The 25,799-nt window shown below is 32.1% G+C and overlaps 1 protein-coding gene across 6 annotated transcripts; it reads left to right on the top strand.

Moving 5' to 3' along the window:
- The first annotated feature begins 966 nt into the window (after positions 1 to 966).
- On the top strand, positions 967 to 22,279 carry LOC123197840 (polycomb group protein EMBRYONIC FLOWER 2). Of its 6 annotated transcripts, none has more exons than XM_044612276.1 (22): positions 967 to 1,094; positions 1,347 to 1,444; positions 1,931 to 2,078; positions 2,419 to 2,474; positions 4,576 to 4,681; positions 5,141 to 5,300; positions 5,398 to 5,466; positions 5,854 to 5,993; positions 7,147 to 7,209; positions 7,321 to 7,442; positions 12,711 to 12,775; positions 13,654 to 13,706; positions 13,824 to 13,877; positions 13,967 to 14,026; positions 14,483 to 14,529; positions 14,633 to 14,754; positions 16,085 to 16,301; positions 17,079 to 17,127; positions 17,556 to 17,639; positions 18,964 to 19,043; positions 20,353 to 20,442; positions 21,868 to 22,279. In XM_044612276.1, exons 2-22 carry the CDS (start codon positions 1,407 to 1,409, stop codon positions 21,989 to 21,991), a joined length of 1,947 nt encoding a protein of 648 aa, XP_044468211.1. In that variant the 5' UTR covers positions 967 to 1,094; positions 1,347 to 1,406; the 3' UTR covers positions 21,992 to 22,279. The 6 variants fall into 6 exon arrangements, with proteins under 6 accessions (XP_044468211.1, XP_044468216.1, XP_044468212.1 ...); XM_044612277.1 differs by having other exon boundaries at positions 1,015 to 1,171; XM_044612278.1 differs by having other exon boundaries at positions 1,034 to 1,094; positions 5,398 to 5,448.
- The last annotated feature ends 3,520 nt before the right edge of the window (positions 22,280 to 25,799 follow it).

Genomic DNA, 25,799 nt, shown 5'->3' with positions numbered 1-25,799 from the left:
AAAATCAAGAATAATATAAGTAATTACAACTATATAAATAAATGCTTATATACAATCTATAAGAATTTCAATTATTGTTGATATTGTACTTCAATATTTATATAATTTATACCTAACAAATTCTACTAAGATAATATTTCTCAAAATATTTGAGTCAATTTATAATACTTTCATATCAACCTTAACACTATCTGATTTAATTTCAAATTTTGTCAGGTTTACGTAAAATAAATTTCATGTAAAACAAATCAACCCGTACCCCATTTTTTCTTGTTGTATTGGGTTTATAGGTCGTGTTGAAATTTTTTAATACTAACTTTATCTATTAAAAAATTATCAAAGTAATATTGATTTTGTTATTGTTCTATCCTTATTAATTTTGAAGACAAAAATATCTATAGTTTTAATTAATATAACAAGTAATTATGAAAAAATAATTATATCTAAAAATATTTAAGTAAAAAAAAATTTAATATTATTTTATTACATCCAATAAAACACAATAATTATTTATATTAATAATTTTTTATAAAATATAATAATAATTTATATTTGGTAATCATTTAGATAATTTATATTTGTGATAATTATTTGTTTTTGATAATAAAAAATTATTCAAACTAAATAATCAAATAAGTAATCTAATTATCACTTTCACTTATGTATTAAATACTAACGTAATACTGATTCTATTACAATTATATCTTACTAATTTAATGATAAAAATATCATCATTTTTAATTATTATTACAAGTAATATAAAAATATTTTAAAATAATTATGTCTTAGTATTTTTTAATTATATTAAATTAAACATAATAATTATTTATTTATATTTAATTATTTTTATAAAATATAATAATAATTTATATTATTTATTTGTATAATAATCTTTTATTTATTTATTTATTTATTTTTGTTATAACGCGTACCGTAGCATCTATAAGTAACCGCAGAGAATCCTAGCTACTAGCTTTAGCTAGAGGCCTTGACTCAACCTCAAAGTGCTGAACCCAACAGACCCCGCCTCGGTAACTGCGTTTAATTCGCCCTTCTCTCTCTTAACACGCACCCAATTTCTAACGAAACTTCTGGTAAACTAAAAGCTTCAGACCTGTTGCATTTATCTTAAACAATTTCTTCTAACATCTAGGGTTTCTAGCTCGAGGAGGTCACTTTTTTTTTAATTATTTTAAATTAGATAATGCTTCCTTCATTTTTGTTTTGATTTTATCGTTTCTTTGTGATTATTGTGCTCGATTGAGCGATTAATTTTATGTTTAGTTGAACAATTTGTTGCGAGTTGCATTATAAGATTATTTTTTATTTTATTTTTATTAATCTAGGTGTTTGGTTTTGGCTGCTGAAATGGCTGTGAAATTGTATTCGGAAGCTCTTTAGCAATAATGCCGGGCATTCCTTTGGTGGCGCGTGAAACGTCCTCGTACGTTCTCCACAAAACGATGCTGTTTTGTTACTTTTGTTATATTCTTCTCGTCATTTGACTAAATTATGTTCTTTTGTAAACTCAAAATGCCTGCAATGAATGTTGAGGGACTAGCTTTTGTGATTTATCTACTTATTGTTTTCTTCATCGAGGGATTGGGTATGGCTTGTGTGGTTTCTTTATTCCTAATGATTCAAATGAAGTACCCTAGCTTAATAGTTGGAATTCGATAGTTTGTTTTAGCGTGCTTATGATTCTTGATTGCCTAATATTCATATCCGTGACTGTTTACTTTTATGGTTTTCTAATCTCTAGAATTTTGATGGGGAATTTTCATTGAATATGAAGGAGGGTTGAACATTTGATGCAAAACGTTATTTATTTATTTTTGTTTACAATAGTTGGATTATATTATAGTTGGAGTTTGGGGAATCTCACCTTTTATATGATTTCATCATTAGGATTTCTTTTTTGCTACTGCAGGTACTCTAGAAGCACGGATCAGATGTGCCGTGAAGACTCTCGTGTGCATTTAACTGCAGAAGAGGAAATTGCTGCTGAAGAGAGTCTCTCTATCTATTGCAAGCCTGTAGAATTTTACAACATCCTTCAACGGCGTGCTATAAGAAATGTAAAGCCTTTGATCCTCACATTATGTTTTCTCTGTATAGAGATTGTATTTTTGCTTCTTGCAATGTTTTGTTTGAGAAGTTGATGGTCCGATTCAAATTAGCTTGGTGGTTTGAACCATCTTCTTCTTCTTTTTTTCTTTGCAATAGATCTGAATTGATTCTTGATTGCACAAACCAATGTGGAAATGGATGGTTCTTAGTGTGATTGTGATGCTTTTGCTCCTGGCACATACTGATGTGCGTTCATGATAGTTTGCATTCACACTCCACTCTGCATATTCATGGGTTTTTTCTATTATTTGTTTCTTGTTTCTAACTGATCATTGTTGTCTGATGTAGCCATCATTTCTTCAAAGATGTCTGAACTACCAAATTCAAGAAAAACACAGAAGGAGGTAATTATATTCTAATTATCTGGTTTCTGTTTCTAAACTTTTGCATTGTGAAAGTTTTTTATGGCAGGATTTGGTATTATAGTATCACATGTTGTATGAAATTTTTGTGTGGAATAGTTTTGTTTACTGATTGCTTATAATTTTTTAGCAATAATAAGCTTCCAGTGGTTTTCCTTCGAAAATTGTGTGGGAAGTTGGAGTAGCTACATGTTTTTAGAAGTTGTTGTAGTTCTTATGCTGTATTTCCCTTTAAAACAGATTTGTTGGTAGATTTAGGGGTTGGTTGGCTCCATTCTTGTTTTTTATGTTTTCTTCTCTTATAAAATGCAAAATAGGTGTTTGAAAGATAATTATCAGAGTAAGAACTTTGAAATCTTTATTTGATTTTTTTATGAAATTTTCTTTATTTGATTTCTAAAAATTATAATAATAGTAATAAAGTGTTTTAACAGTTCTTTATAAAAAAATCCTATATTTGTTACTTAATGCTTTCTCAAATTATTAAAATTCAAAGTACTATTTTATTTCTAATATTTTATTACATATTTTTTTATTCTTTGAAATTATAATACAAAAACCATGAGTGAACAACCCCTGGTTGAATGCATATTTGCTTTTGGTAAATGGTTTACTGTTTTCAGAACTTAGAAAATTGAGAAGAAGAGATTAAAGAATAATTCTATTTTCAAATTTCAAGGAAGGATAGACAAAAACTAAGCAACACACTTTAGAACCTTTCTCTATATTTTCCTGGTTAACTTTTCAAATCAATTTTGCTTTAAGTTGTGTGAATTTTTTTTTTTTTAATCTGTTCTAATCATTTTTAATTTGTATTATGAAAATCAATATAATAAGTTTATAATTATATATTAAAAGTCTTTTCTCTTCATTTTTCGAAAGTTTGCCTTGATGCTTTCTATTGTTTGCAATTTCATAGTATTATTTTCAGATTATGGTATTGATTGTATTAATTTATTTTAACATGAAAATTTTAATATTAATTTGTTTATATCTACTTAAAGTAAATATTTATAAATATATATTCAGATTATGAAAACGTGAAAAGTCCATGCATCATGGAGGTGGACACCAATGAGTCCCATTGCCCATATAGGTCTTCTTTGTGCTCTTTGTTGCAGACCTAAAAAGAAGAACTAATCTAGAGTTAGTAGTCCTTACTCTTTCCAAGCACCTTTTAGAAAGAATTAATACTATTCATTCTTTTTGTGCTGTCCATACAGCACAGATAGAATACCATATGTGAATATATGTAATATAGTTTATTTTGGTATGAAATCAATTTTTCAGATAGCCCTCTATGCCATACAAAAAAAAAAAAAAAAAAGAATAGGCGTAAATCGATAGGCTAAAATAAGAAAGAAGGGCAATGAGATAGAAATAATGAATCGAAACATAGGGTGTAGGTTCGTATTCTATAGATAATGTGCTGGTATTGTCTATAATCATAGATAAATGAAGAATTTCTCAAGATATTTATTTATTCACATAATATTTTGAAAATTGGTTGGTTGAACTTTAAAATTCTCTCATTGAAATTGCATAAGTAAACAATTGAATTGTATTCGGTTGTACAGTACCAATGAAATTGATCAGTAACTCCCATTTCTTATTGAATTTTTTGATGTGAAACATCAATTATATTGCTTAAGTAAAAGTTTATGGTGGTGGACCATGTGGCCACATCTAGAGAGCTATATATTTATGAAAAATCTCAGCAACCTTCTATATTTTGTGCAATACAGCAGCTGCAAGCCACCAAAAAAAAATTGGAACGCATTAATTCAAAACCCCTTACTAGTTACAGAGCTGGAGTACCTTTTCTTGAGGTTTTCATATTAAGCTATCTTGGGTGGCCCGTCCCAAATAATTTATTATGTTCTTTAACAAGTCTTAATGTTACTTATGGTTTAATTTAATAAATCATTTTTGATGATTAACTAATTTTTTATTGACGCCATCAGATGATTGCCCTGATTGAAGGTATTCTGTTTTGTGATGTTGGCTTGTCTTTTTTGGTTAAATTTATAGCATTCAAATGAATTTGAGGTACTAACTATGCATCTGTTGGTTGAATATGTAGAATACAAATGACAATTGCCCTGTCAGATACTGTCAATGAAGGTTTACAAGCTCAGTGCCCATTTCCCTTGTACATTTTGTTGGCAAGACTTGTGTCTATCACAGAGGTAGGGATAAATTTCTCTAAAGTTCATTTATGTGCTAATGTTTGTCTTTTATTATAATTATTATTATACATATAAATAATGAATAAAACTAAATATACACACTTTTGATATATAAATATGTACATACATGAATGTATCATGATGTGATTGAGTGACTTTGAATTAATGATAAAATAACACCGAATCACATGATGACACATCTATGTATGTACACATTTGTGTACGAAAAATATGTACATATAGCATTTCTCATAAATAATAAGTGAAATTTCTCAGGTGTGAACGCCTGCATGTTTAAAACTTCAGCACATCTGCATCAGAGATTTACTCTTTATACATGTATATATATATATATAAAAAATCTTTTCTGCTTTGATGTTGTTGGAAGCAGTATTTTGCTGTTAGTTGTACTTCATTGTAGTATGGTTTCTAATATGCTTTTATTATTCCAAATTGAAGTATTCTGCAGAATATCACTTCAATCGAGCCTGTATTTTGACAAATTTCACTGGAGTTGAGGGAAGTACTCAGGTTCAGGCAAACTTCGTTCTCCCTGACATTAATAAGCTAGCATTGAAGGCCAAATCAAGCTCACTAGCAATTTTGCTTGTCAACTTTGGTATTTTTACATATTTTTTCATTTGTATTTTTGATTGATGATTCAGGGTTTATGTATCAAAATCATTTTAAACTTTGGTCTTGGTTTGTCCTCGCAGCTGCAACCCCAAATTCTTTGTGTGGAATTGATTTAACCAAGGCTCGTATGGGTATGACATCATTTCCATGTGAGATATGCACTTGTTGCTTCATTTTTATTAGATCAAACTTAGCTCTTTTTGACTTGTGATAGGGAACTCCTGAAGTATTAATATGAATTGGTTATAAGGAACTTTGGGAGCCTACACGTCTGCCGGCAACTGTTTGTCGGTCTTATAGAAATTCATTGTTCTACAAAATTCTGAAAATTGTGTTTATTGTTCCTACTTGTTAAATGGAATAAAGTACATGTGGCAATTTCTTGGAGTCTTAATTTTATTCTGCATTATGGTTGCTGTGTTACTAAAATCCTCGGCAACTTTCGGATCTCTGCTGTCAAGTGCAAAACCAATTCTGATATTCTTACCTGAATATTCATCATCCCCTGTTAAATTCCATTCAATTCTATGTTGCAGCAAATGATGGCGGATGCTGCCTTTGGGGCAAGATACCTTTGGAATCACTTTATATGTTGTGGGAGAAGTCCCCAAATTTGAGTCTGGGACACAGAACTGAGGTGACATATTCTGTTGAAATGCATTCTTGCTTCTTGAAGGTACATAGTATTAGGCATCCTCTTGTAGAACTTTTTTTCTTCTTCATCTTCTTCATATTGTGAAATCTTGATTCAATATAGATTGTTTGGCTAAACAGTTTAGACAATGCCATTGTATACAATTTTGGTTGGTCTATCATTTTATTCTTTGACAAACTTCACTTTGGGAAGACAAGTTCTTGGCACACTGAATTTTGCTCTCAGTGGTTGCTAATTTATTTCTATATATTGTTACATCTAGTGACATTGTGAAGGTGCAATTATTGAAGAATGTCTAGACCATTTTGTTGTCTTAGCCATTATAATTGAATTTTCATTTTTGAAATGGAGTATTATTAAATCTTGATGTTCATCTTATTGACAGCGTATATATAAACCAACCAATATGCATACTTGCTTGTGCTAAGCTGAAGTGCCTTTAACTAATAAATTTGTAAAATCATCATAGGTTTCAGTATATTTTCTGTATCCTAAGTTGTTTTGCCATTAATGAATATAATTGCTTTGATGGCTATAAAACTTTCATCAATTTATGATTGTTGCATTGTATATGTAACTTGGAAATTGTATGGAGATCTGTTGTGGAGCTGCAGTAACGGGCTTGATATCTTTTGGATTCTTATGATTTCTAGTTCTGAATTTCTCTTTGCATGGTTGACTTTGTTTTACTTGAAAGCATTATTGCAATTTATTATGTCATTAACATAATGTTCTTCTTATCTTTGTTTTTTGTTAAGCTTTTCAAATATTCCTCTAAGTAAACTTGGAAAATATACTGGAAAGACCCAGCCCAAAGAATTAGAAAAAGGAACTAAAAGAATGAAAGAGCTAATAACCACTAAAATTTTAACTACCCCTATCTTGGAGAAAGGAAAATAAGAGTTTAGAGGAAAAGAATGTTAAATAAATGATGATCTCAATTGAATATGTTATGTATGATTAAATAAATGTAGTTTCATTGGGCTTACAAAAGAAGGAAATAAGAACTACTAGTTTTTGATAGAAACTGAAACTGTGAGAAAAAAGTTGTCTGTATGATTTGTTGCATCTAGCTTTTCAGGAATCCTTAATTTCTATATATATATATATTTTAATTATGAAAAACTATTTTCTCACTTATTTGTAATTATATTATTTCTGTTTCATGTTGCAGTTAAGTTGTCTGAACAAGGATAAAAGTGTCTCAATCCAAAAGCCCTTTACTTCTGGAGCCTCAGTTTGTTCAATTCGTCATGTTTTCTTGTTTCTTTTTTGTTTGTGTTTTTCCATGTTGGTTACTTTTCTGATTTTTCTTTATTTTTCATATTTTTGTGTTTGTTTTTCAAAGAATACATCACAGCGGTTGCATGTCACCATTTCAGCAGAAGAGATAGGGGGAAAGGAAAAATCACCCTATAATTCATACACTTGTAGTGATATTACTTCTTCATCATTGTCTCGTATTATTCGGTAATAGCCTGTCTCCTCAGATTACTCACTCTGATTTTATTATGGTCACTCCCTTTATTTGTTGTTGCTATATGTCATTGCCTTAACTATCTTTCATCTAAACTCATGACTTTTCATAATCCTAGAAAGATTGATTAATGCTTTTGCCCATTTTTGTTGCTTTGGTTCTTTATGTACCCAGATTCTTTACAATAGAGCATAACTCTCCTTTTCTTTCTCTTCCTTCCCTTCCCATACATTTATATATCTTGTGAAATATTGGTTTGAATAATTTTTGTATATATTGATAATGAATAGGATATACCTATATACACTGTTACAATCAATTGCAATTGGAAACACAATAAACTTCTTTTCTATTTTATAGATCCTAATCTTAATATAACTTTGATTTTAATCTTAGTATGGTTTGTATAACTCCTATACAACTCAACACTCCCTTTTAAGTTGGAGCATATAAATTATATGCACCAAATTTGCTACAAATAAAACCAATATAAGGACCTCTGGGAGATCGGGTGAGAATATTTGCTAGTTGGTCATTTGAGTTGACGTGACTAGTAGTAATACAACAAAACTGAACTTTTTCTTGAATGAAATGATAATCAATTTCAATATGCTTAGTCCTCTCGTGAAATATCGGCTTGGAGGCAATATGAAAGGTAGCTTGATTATCATAGAGTAACATCATCTGTGATACTTCTGCAAATTTCAACTCTTGGATCAGTTGTTTCAATCAAATAAGCTCACAAGTTGTTTAGGTCATGCCACGATATCTCTACACTTGATCTTACAACAACATTTTGCTTCATACTTTTCCAAGATACTAGGTTTCCTTCAACAAGAACACAAAACCCTAAAGTGGAATGTCTATCAGATAGAGCGCTTGCCCAATCAACATTGGAATATTCGACAATTTGTATATAACCTTTGTATTCATATAACAAACCTTTGCCTAATGCACCCTTGATATACCTCAAAATCCAAACAATCGTTTCCTAATGACTGTTACACGGAGACTGTAGAAACTGACTAACAACGCTGATAGAGAATGAGATATTAGGTCGTCTGATGGTGAGGTAATTAAACTTACCAAATAGTCTTTGGTTTTTTCTTGGGTCTCCTCTTGTCTAGGTAAGCTTCAAATTAGGATCCATAGGAGAGTCTACTGGTTTGCAGTTGACATCCCTCTCTCTTCTAAAATATCCAATGTATACTTTCTCTGTGAGATAACAATACCAGAATTGGATTTAGCAACCTCTATACTAAGGAAATACCTCAACAATCCCAAATCTTTGGTTTGAAAGTGGTTGAACAAGTGTTTTTTCAACTGTGCAATGCTATATTGATCACTTTCTGTAACGACAATATCATCGACATAGACAACCAGATAGATGCATTTCTTTGTTGATATATGTTTATAGAAAATAGAATGATCAGACTCGCACCGAACTATACCAAATTTGTGGATGACGGTATTAAAACATTCAAATCAAGCATGAGGAGATTGTTTTAATCCATACAAAAAACGATAAAGTTTACATACCAGGCTAGACCCCCCTGAGAAACAAAGCTAGACGGTTGCTTCATGTAGATTTTCTTCCTTAAGCTCACCATGAAAAAATGCATTTTTAATGTCCAATTGGTATAGAGGCCAATGTTTGATGGCAACCATAGATAAGAGTAGGCGGACGGAAGACATCTTAGCCTCAGGAGAAAAGTTGTCATAATAATCCAACCCATATGTTTGTGTATACTCTTTTGCCACTTAATGTGCCTTTAATCGATCAACTTGACTATTCGGATCAACTTTGATAGTATAGATCCAACGACAACTAACAATTGATTGATCTGGAGGCAACAAAACTAATTCCCAAGTATTATTATTATGCAAAGCAGTCATTTCTTTAATTATTGCTTGATGTCACTCGAGATCAGATAATGCCTCATGAATATTGGAAGGAATGGAAACATAAAAAATTGTAAACACAAAAGCATAATATGATGGAGACAATCGATGATGACTAAGAAAATTATAAATTGGATGAAGGTTGTGAGTAGGCCATATACCTTTACGAATGACAATAGGAAACTGATCATCAGGAGGTAGGACCGCAACAAGTGAGGAATTTGGAGTAGGAAGTGCATCACAAGAGCCTCAAGAACATTATCATGTTCAATGTCAGTACCTGTAAGAGGACCATGAACATCATCTTTAGGAGGAGGAGGAGGAGAATCTCTTGCAGGAGAAGGAGACTAGAGGATAGGTACAGACTCTAGAAGAGGACAGGTGCAAACTCTAGAAGAGGAGCAATGTAAAGACAAGAAGGACTTTGATTGTAAAGTCTTTTCCTGGTGGAGATGAAGGGAAGAAGGGAGAAGATTTAGAAAATATAACATCAACAAATATAAAATATCAATGTGTTGTTGGAGAATAACATTTATACCCTTTTTGAATATGTGAGTATCCCAAGCAAATACACTTGAGAGACTTGACAGACAATTTATCCTGATTAGGGGAACAAATGTGACTAAAAAAGGTGCAACCAAAGGTACATGGAGGAAGAGAATATAACGGCTAATCAGGGAATAAAATAGAATGAGGAACTTTGTTTTGTAGGACTAAAGAAGATATTTGGTTAATTAAGAATCAAGCAATCATCACAGCATCTACCCAAAATTGGAAAAGGACTTTATTATGTAAAAGTTAAGTGCGAACAATTTCAATGAGACGTCTATTCTTATGTATAGCAACCTCATGTTGTGGGGTGTAAGCACAAGAGGATTAATGAAAGATTCCTTGGGAAGACATGAGTTTATTGACATGCTTTGGAAATGAACTATGAGGGTGTTTTCTAAGTTGACAAGACTCACAACTTAAAGACTCTAAATTAGATAGACCTGGAACCATCTGTTGAAGCTTCGATAAAATAGGATGACCCAAACGATTACGAAGGAGAGCTAAAGACTCAGAGACAGTGCATGCTATAGGAATGGAAGATAAATTGAGATGATAGAGGCCCTGTGACTCATGACCTGCGCCAATCATCCGTCTCGTGCCTCGATCTTGTATAACAACATATTCATTATCAAAAGTGATAGAACAATTTAAATAGCATGTAAGTTTACTAACAGACACAAGATTAAAACGACAATTAAGGATATAAAGAACAAAGTCTAATGGCAATGAGGGAAGTGGATTAGCATGATCCACTGATTTAACAGATATTTTGGACCTATTAGCTAAAGTAATTGATGGCAAAGATGTAGTATTAGTAAAATGAGAGAACAATCGAGGGTTACTGGAAATATGATCAGAAACACTAGAATCAAGGATCTAAGGCCTTACAGTAGAAGATTGAGTAAGACATGCAATTGAATTACCTGAGTGAGAAGAGGAAGCAACAAATGAGGAAGATTGCTTATTTATCTGATACTTGAGATATTCTTCATAATCAACACTAGTAAGAGTCAAGGATAGTTGAGTATGTCCTTCAGATGATTCAGAACGAAGATCAGAGTGATCAACATGAACAATATTGTCTGCCCAAGTAGGTTATCCATGCAATTTGTACCATTTCTCCTTGGTATGCCCCCACCTATGACAGTGTCTACACTTGGGTTGACTTCCCCTGCCATTACGATTTGCCTGTTCTTCTTTAGCAATATTTTGAGACTGAGAAGCTAGAATGGAAAAGTCTACAATGGGAGATCCTATTACAACATTAGGTGAGGAAACACGCAGTAGTTGAGCAAACACTTCATCAAAAGGAGGCACAGTAGCACTAGCTAGAATTTGATTGCATACTAGAGTAAGATCAAGGCTTACAATGGCAAGGGTTAAAATCATGAAAACCTTGTCTCACTGTGCTATATCTTTTGTTGCAAACTTACACGCAGGCAGTAATAAGTTAAATTCTGCCTTAAGAGAAGTCATTTTGCCGAGGAATTCTGACATGCTCATGCCATAATGCCTTAGATTCACTAGGTTTGACACAATAGAATATAATAGCTAAATGTTATTAGTATAAAGCAATTTGGTTTGACTCTGTATCTTAATACAAGTTCTATATGTTTTATAAATAAAATGAAGTTGAGAGTCAATTGTTTGCCACAATAGACTGCATAACAAAGCATCAGTCTTAACCTAGGTGGCTTTATCAATTTTTACATTTTTTAGCCTTAGTCAAGTGATCTTCCAAGGTTTGTCGCATACACCACAATTCAACAGAGGCAGCCCATGAGATATAATTAGGGCTCCCTATCAACTTAATGGTTGTGATTGCAGGAAGTGATAAAAAAGGAAAAAGACATGATTTAGAGTTGGATCGCTCAATCGACATGGTTGAGTCATGAGATTACACGAATCTTAAAAAATTAGAATCGGCAAGGACCAGACAGGTCTAAAAGGTGCTCTAGTTGGCTCAAAAAAGGCCAGAATCTGAACAGGAAGGAAAAATCGATGAGAACAGATTTTCAAACAACAACTGGCAATAGAGGGCTACAGGGTGCTAGGATTTTGTTCGTTGGTATCACTTTAGTTCAATGATGTTGGTAGTGAGGTGTCACGTGCTCGAGAGAAGGAGATCGATAAGTTGCTGATAGAACAATTGGTGCATGCAACAGCAAACGGCGACGTGCTTCCTAGGGTTTGTCAGTGAGGGAGAGACGATCAGGTTGGTGTGGTTTGATCTTTTATTCGATACCGGTAGGAGGGCAGTCTGACTTCATTGGAAAAAGGTCACCAGAAAAAGAAAAATCAAGGCACTAGGAAGAAATTACGGTTTCTAACTTTCTAGCTATGATACCATATGAAATATTGGTTTAAATAATTTTTGTATATATTGATAATGAATAGGATACACATATATACTGTTACAATCAACTATAATTGGAAATACAGTAAACTACTTTCCTATTTTATAGATCTTCATCCTAAGATAGCTTTGATTCTAATCCTAGTATGGTTTGTATAACTCATATACAACTCAACATAACTTTCTGCATACATGTGGCTATCTATCTGTAGTTTGCTTCCATGCTTCAAGTTTACATCTTATGCGTTATCAAAAAAATGTTCTTTTGGAGTACTTAGTTTTAGAATTTTTAACCCTAATGTGAACATACAACTTTGTCTACACTGGGAAGGCATTAACTTGTGCATTTGGTATTACTACTATTTTATGCTTCAGTGGATTCCCTAATTGATCCATAAATAACTTTATTACTCATGGGATTTATGTTAACACTTTCTAATTCTGTTATTAGGTTGAGGGCTGGAAATGTTGTCTTTAACTACAGATATTACAACAACAAACTACAGAGAACCGAAGGTATATAGATATTTTCTTACATTTCCTCTCGTTCTTAATATTAAATCTATATTTTTGTTTAATTAAATTTTTTTTATTAAATAGTAAAATGATTGGGTCCAAGTTCAGGCATGTTGGTATCAAGCTTATGGTCATTGTTCTACAAAGGCATTCAATTAAATGTTTATTGCATTTTCATATATCACAAAATATGAGTAAAAGGGTAAATAAAGGAATCTATATATGTTCTTTTTTTCAGTTTTTGCAATTAAGAAGAATTGCATTCAAATTCTTTGTATAGCTGAAACAATTTGACAGGTTCTAACTTTAGGTGAATTGAATATATTTATCTATGAATTTGTTATTCTCTCGGGTAATTTAGTCCAATTAAGAAATTTATCAAATATTAGGAATTAGGAATATATTATCTATTAGAAATATTAGTATATTAGGAGTCCAATTACGTTTTAAATTGAATAAATATTATTACCAATTAGGATTAGGATAACTCATCTAAATAATTAATATTTTGTAGGAGGAAAAGAGCAAGTTTTATTCATTGAAAGAAATCTGTAAGCAGAGGAGCTCTGCCTAATTACGATCCGGGCATTGTGTCTGCAAATTCTATCCTGTACTGATTTTTATTTTCAAATATAATAAAGAGTTTCCATTTCAATTTCTGGTGTATTATTTTCTTTTCATTCATTACAATTTTTGGGAGTTGTAATAGAATTCTATGGTTTTTGTTCGATGGATACAATGCTTTTGGTTCCTATAATTTACAGAATTGTGTCTGGTTTTGAATATTTGAAAACTTTTATTTCTAAATTTGATCCATGCTGCTTCTGTGGGGAAGTATTTCTAGTGTTGTCTGAACCTGATTAATCTTTATCTTGCAGTAACTGAAGACTTTTCTTGTCCGTTCTGCTTGGTGAAATGTGCAAGCTTTAAGGTTGAACCTTTAACTGATGCATATTTTTCTTTGATATCATTGTGTTTTAAATTTTTTGACCTTATAGTAGCTAAACTGCTCTGGGTTGATGCTTAGTAACTTCTTATATTGTTGTAGGGTCTTAGAAACCACCTGCCCTCTTCACATGATCTGTTCAACTTTGAATTTTGGGTTGGTAAACCTCAGGACTCTTGAGTGCTGTTCTGATAACTTTAATACATTGTGCATTGTAACTGCTAAACCAACATATACTTTTATAGGTTACTGAAGAATATCAAGCTGTAAATGTATCCATGAAGACTGACACCTGGAGATCTGAGGTCAGAACTTTTTCTTACTGAAAGAGCTTTTGGAGTGTGTGGTACTTGTTTAGTTTAGATTTGTGATTGTTGTGCTGGAATGATTAACTTGAAGTTCCAAACCTGCATGATAATTCAGGATAACTTTATATCAATTTTATTGTTACTATATTTAACCAATTCTAGAATTATATGTAAGGATAGATATTTAACTAATTCTAGAATTATATAATGGTAGAGAGCAAGATGAGCTTTAGTTTGGTTCCACATGAACAGTTTTGTTTTTGGATCTCTTTGACAAGTTTGTTAATTACTTTTGGTTATTACATATTATTGTTGGGTTTCTTCCAGTGAGACTGCATTTTGCAATATTTACTGGCAACAAATTTTCTTGAAGATTTCATTTTGAATTAGTGTATCATTGCTTAATGGATATATTTTTTCCTTGTGATCATTATAGAATTAGTATCTTTTCAGGTTGTTGCGGATGGTGTTGATCCTAAACAGCAAACATTCCTCTTCTGGTAAGTATTGTTTGTTTTCTAGGGGCTTCATGGCTTTATCCAGTTATGTTCATATGTGAATGCATGAAATGAAACTGAATGAGCTCAGTATTATTATGCACAGCTCAAAAAGACGAAGACTCAAAAGATTGAAGAACCTAATTCAACATTCAAAGCATGAGAATCCACTTGTGTTGGGATCAAACTTGCCTGCGGGAGTTTGTGAGCTTCTTGAAAAGGCTAACGGTACATGTTCCATCTAATTGTAGTTGTATGCTTAGATGAATGCTAGCCTTCTACTCAACACCACAGAATACTTGAGAAAAGTGTAAATACATATGACTGAGTTTTCGGAAGGGGCCCATTTGGTTTGTGAACCAAAAATAATTTTCAAAAACTTGGATACTGTTTGAATCCTGACATGTATCTCAATTTTTATCAATACTGATATTATGTTTGATACTGTATTTGAAAATAATTTTTAGAGTAAATAAATATAGAAAAATGAAAAAAATTGCCTTTTTTTTTTCCATTTTTTAAGTTTGCACTAGGTTTTCGGATTTTTTTTGAAAACTGTTTTGGAAATATTTCTGGTCATTTCCAACCAAATGTGTTTTCATGAAATTTTCTGTATCCCCTGTTTTTGAAATAAAAAACTGTAAATCAAACTGGCCCTTGTTGTCTTGGTTAGTGCACTCTCATAAACAATGAGTAAAAATTAAGCCTTGGCAAGAAGCTTGTGAGATATTATAATTAAAGTAGATGGCCTTTTAGGGGAGTTGAACTCTTATCCTCTTGTTTTACTTGTGTAGGCCTTAACCTTTAACCTACATGGGCTATAGAATAATCAGTTGCGTCTTAATTATAGGAAAACATTTTCACAGAAAACACTTAAAGAAGATCTGCCGTGGGAGCACCAGGGGAAAATGTGCTTATTTTTTACCTGCCACTCAATTAATTGAATAGGTGCAGCACTTTGGTTTGCCTTGAAGAAGGCTATTTTTTTTATGGAATATATGAACACCGATTTCTTAAATTAGAGGGGAGACATAAGTTGGGATATCTAAAGCAGAATACTGTAAAAAGTAACAGTGAGCTTTCCTTGTGAACATGGAAATTGAAAGTTGTGCTAGTTTGTATGCAGAGTTGGCAATCTCACATATGTGAAAATTATGACCAAGTTGGGATCCGATTCATTGATTTGAATATCTCTCTGCTCATTTATATGCCATACTCCAGAGGTGATACCATTCGTGCTTCTCTGTCCTGTATTTCTCACTTGCTGAGGTTGTTAGATAGATGGCTTTTGTTTCTTCCCAAACAATTGCTAGCCCGATATCTGAGCTGCAGTTCCCAACATATTATTTTTTATTAGGTTGATCTGTTTCCATCAGACCAATCTTGAACTGAAAATCCATCTACTTGGTAAAACGGAGTTTATTCTATGACATATTATGTGCAGATTGTGGTTGATACTTAGTTGGATGTTATGTTTAGTTGACTTGTATTTTTATCTGACATGCCTCTTTTGTGAGGTTCTGTATTAAACAGCTAATTAAGAAGGGTCATATCTCAGGTGGGAATGATTTTCGGAATGTTAATGTTGGTGTTGCAGAGTGTGCACAGAGTGTTACTCCCAGCTATAATCTTGTGGGAATTTCAGGTGCTGCAGAACAATCATATGCTGATCCTGATTGTCTTCAGTCTGTATCTGGAAACAATCTTGCCCCCACTGCTATGCTACAGTTTGCAAAGACAAGAAAGTTATCTATTGAACGTACTGATCCCAGAAAGTAGGTATTAGGTCCTATTTTCTCTTTTTAAGCACTGGCTTTTCTCTTTCTAAAGGCTTTTTCACCTTTTTGTAAAATTTATATATGTATATATTATGTTTTATTATTAAGAAAAGATTCTGAAGGCTCTTTATGTGGAGGAACAACCTAAAGACAAATTTTTATATTAATCAGTATATATGTAAAAAAGATTCTGAAGGTTTTTAAGTGGAGGGGCAATGCAAGACAAACAGAAAAATAGGCTACCAGGATACCTATGTCACCCCAATTTTCAAATCTTTTAAGCTGATAAGCTGACTTCTGTTATGAGGAAGTTTTTAAGATTATTGTTATTTCTTGAGGCATATCTTCATGGAACTTTATAATTTTCAAATTGATGTGATAATTTGGATTCCCGCTTGATTTGGGTGACATATTTACTTTTTAAAATGGTTGTAGCTGCTTAATTTGTTCATATAATGTGGATTAGGAGACTAATAGTTGTAATGGAACTAACTAGAGAGTAAATTACCTTCAAATGCTTGCAAGTGGTGAGTTGGTTAAGTCATTGCCAACAAACCAAGAGTGTAAGGCCATTTTATTAGTTCTGTATTGGGATGTTGAACTGTTCTTGATATTAGGTTTAGTGTTGATATGAGGGTGCCTTTTACCATTTTTATTGCAATGATTTCTGGTGTTGTCACATGACCTGTTAAAGTTTTTACTAGAAATCTCATATTGGTTGCACATCTCATAGCATAAGTGTGGGTTTATCTAAGTTTTTATTCTCTCTTTCAGCCGTACCCTCCTTCAAAAGCGACAGTTCTTTCACTCACATCGAGCTCAGGTAGATGTCTAATTTGATTGATAATCTATATTTCCTCTTGGTATGCTTCTTACTATCTATTGGAAGTGCTGGATTTATCAGGCTTCTCAAACGAATTTTCTTTTCTTGAAATTGATTGCTCCTTAATTTTTCAGTAGTCTCATCAAATTATGTGAGTAGACAAATTTATCGATGGCAATATAATGATCATCTTAGGTCGAATGGGGGTTAGCCCATCTTTCAAGATTAATTAATTTGTGAGCTTTTGAAATCTTCAAATATTTAAGTTCATAGGTTTTTTCCCGAAGGTATCTTAACCATAAATGGGATTTAATTACATTGTTTATCTCTCCTTTTGAACGATTACCATAAGCAGTAGATCACCTTTACTTGATTGCAAGCAATTTTGTTTCAAACATCTAAAAAGGTTTACTCCTCTGTCCATAAAGCTGATGGCAACAGAGCAAGTAATGTCAGATCGGGATAGCGAGGATGAAGTTGATGATGATGTTGCTGATTTGGAAGACCGTAGGGTACGTATAATGGCTGCATCACTTAAATCTTGCATTGTATCATCATGTAATATATTATGTATTATGGTCACCTCATTTTTTTAAATTTTTGTAGTTTATGGATATATAATTAACAGATAGCTCAGGCATTTACAAATCTTCAGTATATTCTCTAGCAGCATAATTTCCTTAGCGCATTCTTCAAGTGCCATAGAACTTGTAGATTGAAAATGAAACTACATAATTTCCTTAGCTCAGTCTTCAAGTGCCATGGAACTTGTAGATTGAAAATGAAACTATCTTTTTTATGTTATTAACAACTATATATTTATATGCTCAATGAAAGAGCTGAAGCAACTTCAAGCAGCTTCTGAGTGGAGATCAGTAGTTTCCAACCTTTTCTAGTAAGATCTGAATATTTTCCCAACAAATCTAAGGTTTTTGATGGCATCTAAGCTTTTTCGGTAGCTAGTGTTGACATTCGATGACTTTTGTAATGACTGAGAAGAACTTCAACGATGTCTGACATTTGTAAATTTTTCTGGCAATATTTTTGTAGGGTTCCTACAATATTCTGACACATTACATAATTTTTCTTGTGAGAGTGTAAAAATAAAAAATTAGAGCCTGTGCTCTAATACCATGAAACAAGAATTATAAGAAATTGATGAACAATTGATGAATTTTTGCTTGATTTCATTCAATAGTCAGAAGTGAATTTAGAAATGTTTTTACAACAAACTAGGAAAAAAATGAAACAAGATACAATGACTAAATTAAAAAATTAATCCCTAAAGTTCATGTATTCATTCCAATTTTCCTACACGTCTTATTTCAATTAATGGTATGAGCAAGGATGCGCATATCCAAACTTTAAGGACCACCTGAAAGTCCAGCTAACTCTGCCTGCACCCTTGATTGGTTTCTGATCATTTAGGGCAAAGTAATACTGCATTATTAGTGTTGTCACTTAATATATATATATATATATATATATATATATATATATATATATGCACTTGTGTAAATATAAGTGGCCATGATCATGAAATGCAGTCACATGTAATTTGATACAATTGTAGTGTAAATCAATGCTTCATCCGATCTTTGCCTGGATGAATGAGTCATGGACCTAGTTATACAAGTTGTTATCGCCAGTCGGTTTTCCCTCGTGTTTGATCTGACTTTGCATGGATGAATGAGGCATGGACTGAGTTATATGAGTTGTCATCATCGAGTTTTCCCTTGTGCCAGCTGGGCTGTACTTTTACAAGATTTTGTGTTTTGCTTTATTAGTGCTTTCATCCGTGATAGGACAGCCATAATCTATTCAAGTTTGTTTCAGATGCTTGATGATTTTGTGGATGTAACTAAAGATGAGAAGCAAATGATGCACTTGTGGAACTCCTTCGTGAGGAAGCAACGGTATTTTTCACAATCCACCTTGTTATTTATTCTTGTTGCCCATGACTGGTTCTCTAGGGGCTTGGTTGTAAGAATCATACTGTGCCATTCTTAATTGAAGAAAGAAAGTCCTCCATAATTTTTTTTCATCTTTATTATTTTGAGTTGTTTGGTTTCTTGAGGTTTCACAGAAATGCCTGAAAAGCTGCTCCTTTGTATCAAACTGTAGGTCCTTTAACAGTTTGTTGATCCTTGCCTAACTTGTTTTATGAAAACATTTTATGACTGGATCTTGTTTTCTGGAAACTTTCGTATGAAAACGCCCTTTTTCTTTTGGTGTTTTGGTTGTTTCTTGGTTTTTTTTACTGTAGCCTGTCCTCAGGTATTTGTTGATGAATGGTTCTTTAGTGTTTTTGCCATAATAATACACAGTAAAACCAAGTAAATGTACTAACTCACAAAAAAAAAAAAAAAAAAAAACCCAAGTAAATGTGATTGATAGATGCTCTGTTTAATGGTCCACATTTAAACCCATTCATTCATATCATTCATCAATTACCAGACCTGACAACAAAATCAAATTAATAAGTCTGGAAGTAATTTTAATGTGATCAAGTTCAGTTATAATTGGATTTGAGCAGGTATGCATTCAAAATTGATTGATAGATTACATATTGTAGTTACATATTATAATTCTTATATATTTCCTATGGAGATATTGTTATAATTTATTATTATTGTTGAGTCATTTCTTATAAGATAAAAATTTTTAGGTTAGCAGGTGTTTTTTTAACGGTGTCACACTCAGTTTTATTCGGAAGTGTCAAGTGTGTTTGGATAAGACAGTAGCATAGCCAAGAATTTCATTTAGGAGAAGCAATATGGAGTCACATATAAATTAAAGATATACTGGTATTTTAAATAAATTTGTCAAATGTAATGAACATATTCGTTAGAAATACATTTTGATTCATTTTCTGCTTCCTTAAGAGCAAAAATTAACCTCTATTATTGGGAGGCATTATTTAAATAAGATAGATTTGAATCATAATCAGAGTAAAATTTTCATTTTCAAATTCATTTAGATATCAGCTTCAAATATTAAGTTGAGATTGAGATATTTACCTATTCTGAACCAATTCTGACACATCAACTGGCCTGGATGTTCATGTCACACTTTGCTGCACGATGCATTTGTACATGGCTATATCTGACACACTATGTATTATGAAATATGCTTTCTGCCTACTTGTGATTTATTTGCCAAGCATATTTTAATTTTGTATTGTGGTTGTTTAAATTAAGGTTTCTGCTTTTATCATGGTCGCAGGGTGTTGGCTGATGGTCATATTCCGTGGGCGTGTGAAGCATTTACGAAATTGCATGGACATGACCTTGTCCAAGCCCCTGCCTTGTTGTGGTAAGCTTATCTTTTTCTCAGACTGTTATTGTGTTAATGAGCCTCCAAATATTCTTTTCCAACAGCTTTCGACTTTTTCCTTTCTACGTTGCATATGCCAACTGCTTGTATGTTGCAATATTTTGTAGCATTCTTATTTTCAATGAATATAGTGTTCAGCTGAAAGTACATTTACACCTGAACTGCATTTAAAAAATTGAAGAATCATATAACGTTTTTAGTTTCAATTTGATTAAAAGCTTGTCATTAAGGTTCTGTCTAAGCCCTTTTTGATGGCTTGAACTTTTATTATTTTACAGCTGCTGTATCTATTACACAGTTTGTCTAGTGTATCACATATATTGGCCAGGGATATAGTCAAGCAATTGTAATTTATTTTGTGAAAACAATGTTTCTGATTAACCAACTAATTTTAGTAAAGAAGTTGTATGAGAGCTAACTCAGTGCTTTAGTTTTGTTTGAGTTCATCAGAAGTTGGGTGTGAATTGTAGCATGAGTCTCTTTTTTTTTTTTTTTCCAATTCTGCAAAATGGCTTATAGTATGTAGGATATTGTAAGTGAATTGTCATAGTTCACAAGTAGCAACCAAGTCTTCTTATCCAAGTGTAAGGGGTGCTCCAATTGTTTGAATTAGTGATAAACTGCGATCAGCGTATTCATAATTACTAATTCAGGTTAGTGCCACGGCTTTTCTTGCCATAATGTAGGACTTCACTAGTCAAATGTAAAATCAGAACCTATATTATCTCTCACTACATAGTTTTGTTATTGTCCTTGTGATTTTTGTTTTGAAAGTTATATATTTGTACTTACATGATGACATGTTAATGCTTATACTCAAGTTTGTTTTTATTGTTTGTGCACATAATATTAGTCTTTGTAATTTTATCATTAATATTGTATAAACATATCAAACCAATCTCATACATTGATCTAGTGTTTCTTTGTCAATTAGGGTTTTTCGTCTTGGGATTTGTTTAATGTATTGACGGTTGTTAAACATATTTCTATTTGATTTGATTCTGATTAAATTTGATTTTAGTTTAATCTAATTCTAATAGTGTCTGATTTTGATCTGTTATTTATTATTTTTCTTGTTTCATAGGATTAAAATTTCAATTTAGTTATTTATTATTTTCCTATTTCATAGAATTAAGATTTTAGTTTAGTTATTTATTATTTTTCTGATTCTATATGATCATAATTCTAGTTTACGTTATATTATAATACTATATATTATACAATATTTTTTCAATAATATTAATTCGGTTCATGAGTCAATTCATAATTCTACAATGGTTTATAGTCCTGTGAAATTACCTATTATGCATGTGATTGTGTTTATTTATTTATGGATGGTCATATGATTTTCTCTCGGTCAAAGTTGCAGATGCAAAATGGATTACTTGCTAATTGTTTGTGCAGGTGTTGGAGACTGTTTATGATAAAACTGTGGAATCATGGACTGCTGGATGCACGCACCATGAACAATTGTAATATTGCTCTGGAACAATATCAAAGGCAAGATTCGGATCCCATGAAAAGTTAAAACAGTTGATTTTTCTTTTTTCTTTTTATTTTTCTTTCAAATGGGTGAATGAATTTGAGTGAAGAGGAAGAGTTCCCACTCTATTCATTTGTCTGAATCACCGCATTTCTAGCGTGTGCTGGTTTTTGCAAAGATTTTTCTCTCTCACTCACCCATTTGAAAGGCCACTCAAGCTGTTTACTTCGTTCTGTTGCCCCATGTAACTGAATAATTTAAAAAATGTTGCCGTCAATCACTTACTTTCAAAATACCATTATTAAAATTTTAGAGCAAGAGATTTAGTGCAAACGTATGGTCTTTTTTATTTTAGTTTATTTTGGAGCTAGAATATGTTTCGTTCTCTTGATGCTTAGATTCTCATCATGGGAGCGTCTGTGTTGTGTTACAAGGAGATAAAATTTCAGGTTATGAAAGGTTACAATTTTGTTATCTCATCATCATTTACTCTTTACCCAATTTCGGAGAGTTACTCGGCAAGCCTCATAAAATAATTTTGAGGTTTTTGAAGGGGAAGCCCTTCAGAAGACTCGATAGATTTTAGACAAGTCAGGATATTTTGGAGGGGATGAAGGGTAAGAAAATAAAGACGGATTGGTTGGGGGAAGTTGACGTTGGGATGCCGTATTTTGCGGTTATGAGATTTAAAATGTTGAGTTTTGTGGCCGCTAGGGGTGTTAACGATCCGTGTTAGGCCGACTTGTTACAGCATTGACATGACCTGTCATGGTAGTGAGTTGGGTTATGTTTAGGCCCGTTACAATGTGGATTAGCCTGTTAGTGGATAAAGGCCCACAACATGATTCAGAACCAGTTGGGTCATGTCGTATTGAGCCATTGTCAAGTTGACCAATGGGCTTTTGGTGGGCTGGCTTACAAAATAAAATTTGTTTAATTTTCAAAATTGTAAAATTAATTGTATATTTCTGTTATTTATATTTGTATATGAATTAAATGAAATTGTAGAATTTTACTTGAAAAGATCTCACTTATGATGAAAATAAACTATTGTTACATGATTAAAAAATAACATAAATTAAATATAACTTATAATATTAATCATAAAATTTTAAGGTATCAAAATATCAATTAGTAATACTCTTTTTGTCATCTTCAACGTCTCATTTCATGTCAAATTCATCATATTTTATACATAAAAGGTTGAGATGATTGATACAAATTAATTTATGTAGGCTTAAATAGGAAGTAAAATTAGGAACATACAAGAATGAAGTTAAACCTTTCATTCTTATATATTATTGTAAAGATGTTTTAGTCTGATAAATGCAAATAGAGTAACACATAAAACAAACATCTTTGTCCGCTACTGTAGGGCTTTGTGGCCTTTGGCAACTGATTAAATAGCAAAAAATTCATATATAATCACAAATTGAGTTTGGAGTGCTCTTGTAAATTTATTAATTCATAAATATGTCATATAAACACATATGGTGTTTAAAAGAGGTATCTGCATAGGTGGTTTTTTCGTCTTTCATTAATGGCAAGAGGCAACAAAGTCACTCTCATACCAAGTGTATGTCTGTGTCTCGATATATATACGAAACATGAACGAGAACAAAGGTTGAAAACCATGCTCGAATTTTGCTAGGACTTGAGGACAGATGTGGATTTAGGTGAAAAGTGTGAGCAATCTTCTTTCAAGTGGCTAGGGTTGAATGTGTGCCAAAATATGTGAGAAAACTTGTGTGTTTATACACACGCACATAGCTAGCCTATACACAAGAAAACATATGGGAGGTCTAGATCTTTGGACTGCTCAGTCCTTGTAATTGGAGGGTGATCTTTGCCTTTTTCATTGGTCATGCTTTGGTGTTGCAAAAGCCACACTTGGGCTTTGCATTATACCACTCGTACACTTCACAACGTACAAATGGTCCCTTTGATTTTCATGTCTCGTAAATTTGACAATCAACCAAATCCCTCCACCATGTAGTACATGTTTGGGAAAACTTGGGCTTAGATTGATCCAATTAGATAAATCTAACCCCAGGCATTCTCATATGTACCTTAACCATTTCAAATTTATTATACTTTGGTCTCTAAGTATCATAAAATGTACTTCTAGCCCAAAGTCTTTTTTTAAGACTTTAAATTCTCTATCTAGAATCCAAATTGGATAATAAGAGTTTGATCAACTCCTTTTGTGTGTAACTCATAGGTTTTCCACTAGATTGGTAGTGATCAGATTCAGGTTGAGCTCTTGATTTGACATTTGTCTAAATACAAACCAAGATTGACCCTTAGCCCCTAGCAAGGTATCATATCCACCCAATCAGTGAAGTATCAGCATTTGATTCCCTAACTTGTTAATGATACAGTTACTCATGCAATCTAATCCCTTTGTCATACGATGTCTTTTTGAGGTTGGGGTATAGATAAAGTGTCTCTCTCAAAGGTCCTCGATTCATATAGACTAACTTATATCAATAACCAAATGATATCAGATCGAGCACCAACTCAATCTCATTATAGTCACAAGTTAAATTGATCGTTGTCAAATGTTAGAAGGCTTTAATTGATATATTAGCTCACGTATTAAAAAATGACAAATCTTCTATTCGTCCACTATGGTCTTCTTACATATCTCGATAAGACTAATAACCATCTTTCTAGTAATCCTTTGTATAGGCTATGTTAGGTTGATGTTAAACCATAATTATCCTTGTAGAAGACGATAATTTGGTAACCTTAAGTTTAAGGGTTACATATAGCTCTGTTCACTAAGAAGATATATTCCATAGATATTAGAATAACTATTTATATAAAATCCTCTTGGCGAGTCTGTCTGGTAAACACTTTTAAAACATATACCCATATATTACATTAAGCTATTAACAATTCACTCCACTTAGAGTTTTCATATATCACTTTTTGTTTTTGCTTTGTCTGTTACTCTAATTGAATTTATCAAATTAGAACATCTTTCGAATGATACATGATAATGAGAGATCTGACTTCACTTTTACTTGTTTTTATAAAATTTCTTTTATAGTGTTTATATTAAGTCTTTTTATTCTTATTTCAGTCTATAAAAGTAAGTTCATCTAATTTGTTTAACTACTTTTTTTGTTTAGACCATAATAACTTTTTCAAATTTGTATCCACTATTGTCTCAAAATAATTAAATGATTAAACTCATTTGATATCAGATCTATTTTAATATAAATAAAATAAATATAATAATTAATAAAATATTGAAAAGAAATGAATCAAATTAATTTGGAAAATTATTGAGATTGTTGAAACTTGAGAATAGATATAAAAAGGTTGAGACTAAGATTGAGTGAGTTGAATAGAGTGGTGATCGGATTGTTACATAAAATTATGAATTTCGGGATAATTTATAGTAAAATCAAAAAAATTAACAAAAAGAGAAAAAAAAAAAGTGAAAAAGCGCCATGTAGACATTGGGTTGTCAGTCCAATGACCATATAACCCTTGGGTGGGGGAGGGAAGCGACTTGAAATGACTTTCTACCCCCAATTCAAAAATTAAGGGAGCCACTCGGAAACGACTTCCTAGCCCTAATTCAAAAAAAAAAAAAAAAAAACTCCGTTTTTTTAATCGGGTCATGTTGGGTGTATCCACAGGTTGAACCAAAAAAAAAAAAAAAAGACAGAATCTACAATATAATGCAACAAAAATGGAACACTATAGATTATTTAATTCATTTCTTTCACAAGCATCACACTGAAAATTATTAGCCTATCAAAGTGCCATAGTAGAAAAGCTCATAGTACTTTTAGATTCCTCTTCAACAAGCATGTCAGCATAGATACGACGCCATGAA

The sequence above is a fragment of the Mangifera indica genome, chromosome 15 (genome assembly GCF_011075055.1).
Source record: "Mangifera indica cultivar Alphonso chromosome 15, CATAS_Mindica_2.1, whole genome shotgun sequence".
Classification (NCBI taxonomy): domain Eukaryota; kingdom Viridiplantae; phylum Streptophyta; class Magnoliopsida; order Sapindales; family Anacardiaceae; genus Mangifera; species Mangifera indica.
The sequence above is the reverse complement of the archived record's forward strand: the minus strand, read 5'-3'. Positions and strand labels throughout refer to the sequence as shown.

What these genes read in the sequence shown, in the direction of transcription:
- LOC123197840 (XM_044612276.1), top strand. Translation starts at nt 1,407, where the DNA reads ATGCCGGGCATTCCTTTGGTGGCGCGTGAAACGTCCTC. An exon ending in AACGGCGTGCTATAAGAAAT is followed by an intron (nt 2,079 to 2,418) that starts GTAAAGCCTTTG and finishes TGTCTGATGTAG; the next exon opens with CCATCATTTCTTCAAAGATG. An exon ending in CTGATTTGGAAGACCGTAGG is followed by an intron (nt 17,640 to 18,963) that starts GTACGTATAATG and finishes AGTTTGTTTCAG; the next exon opens with ATGCTTGATGATTTTGTGGA.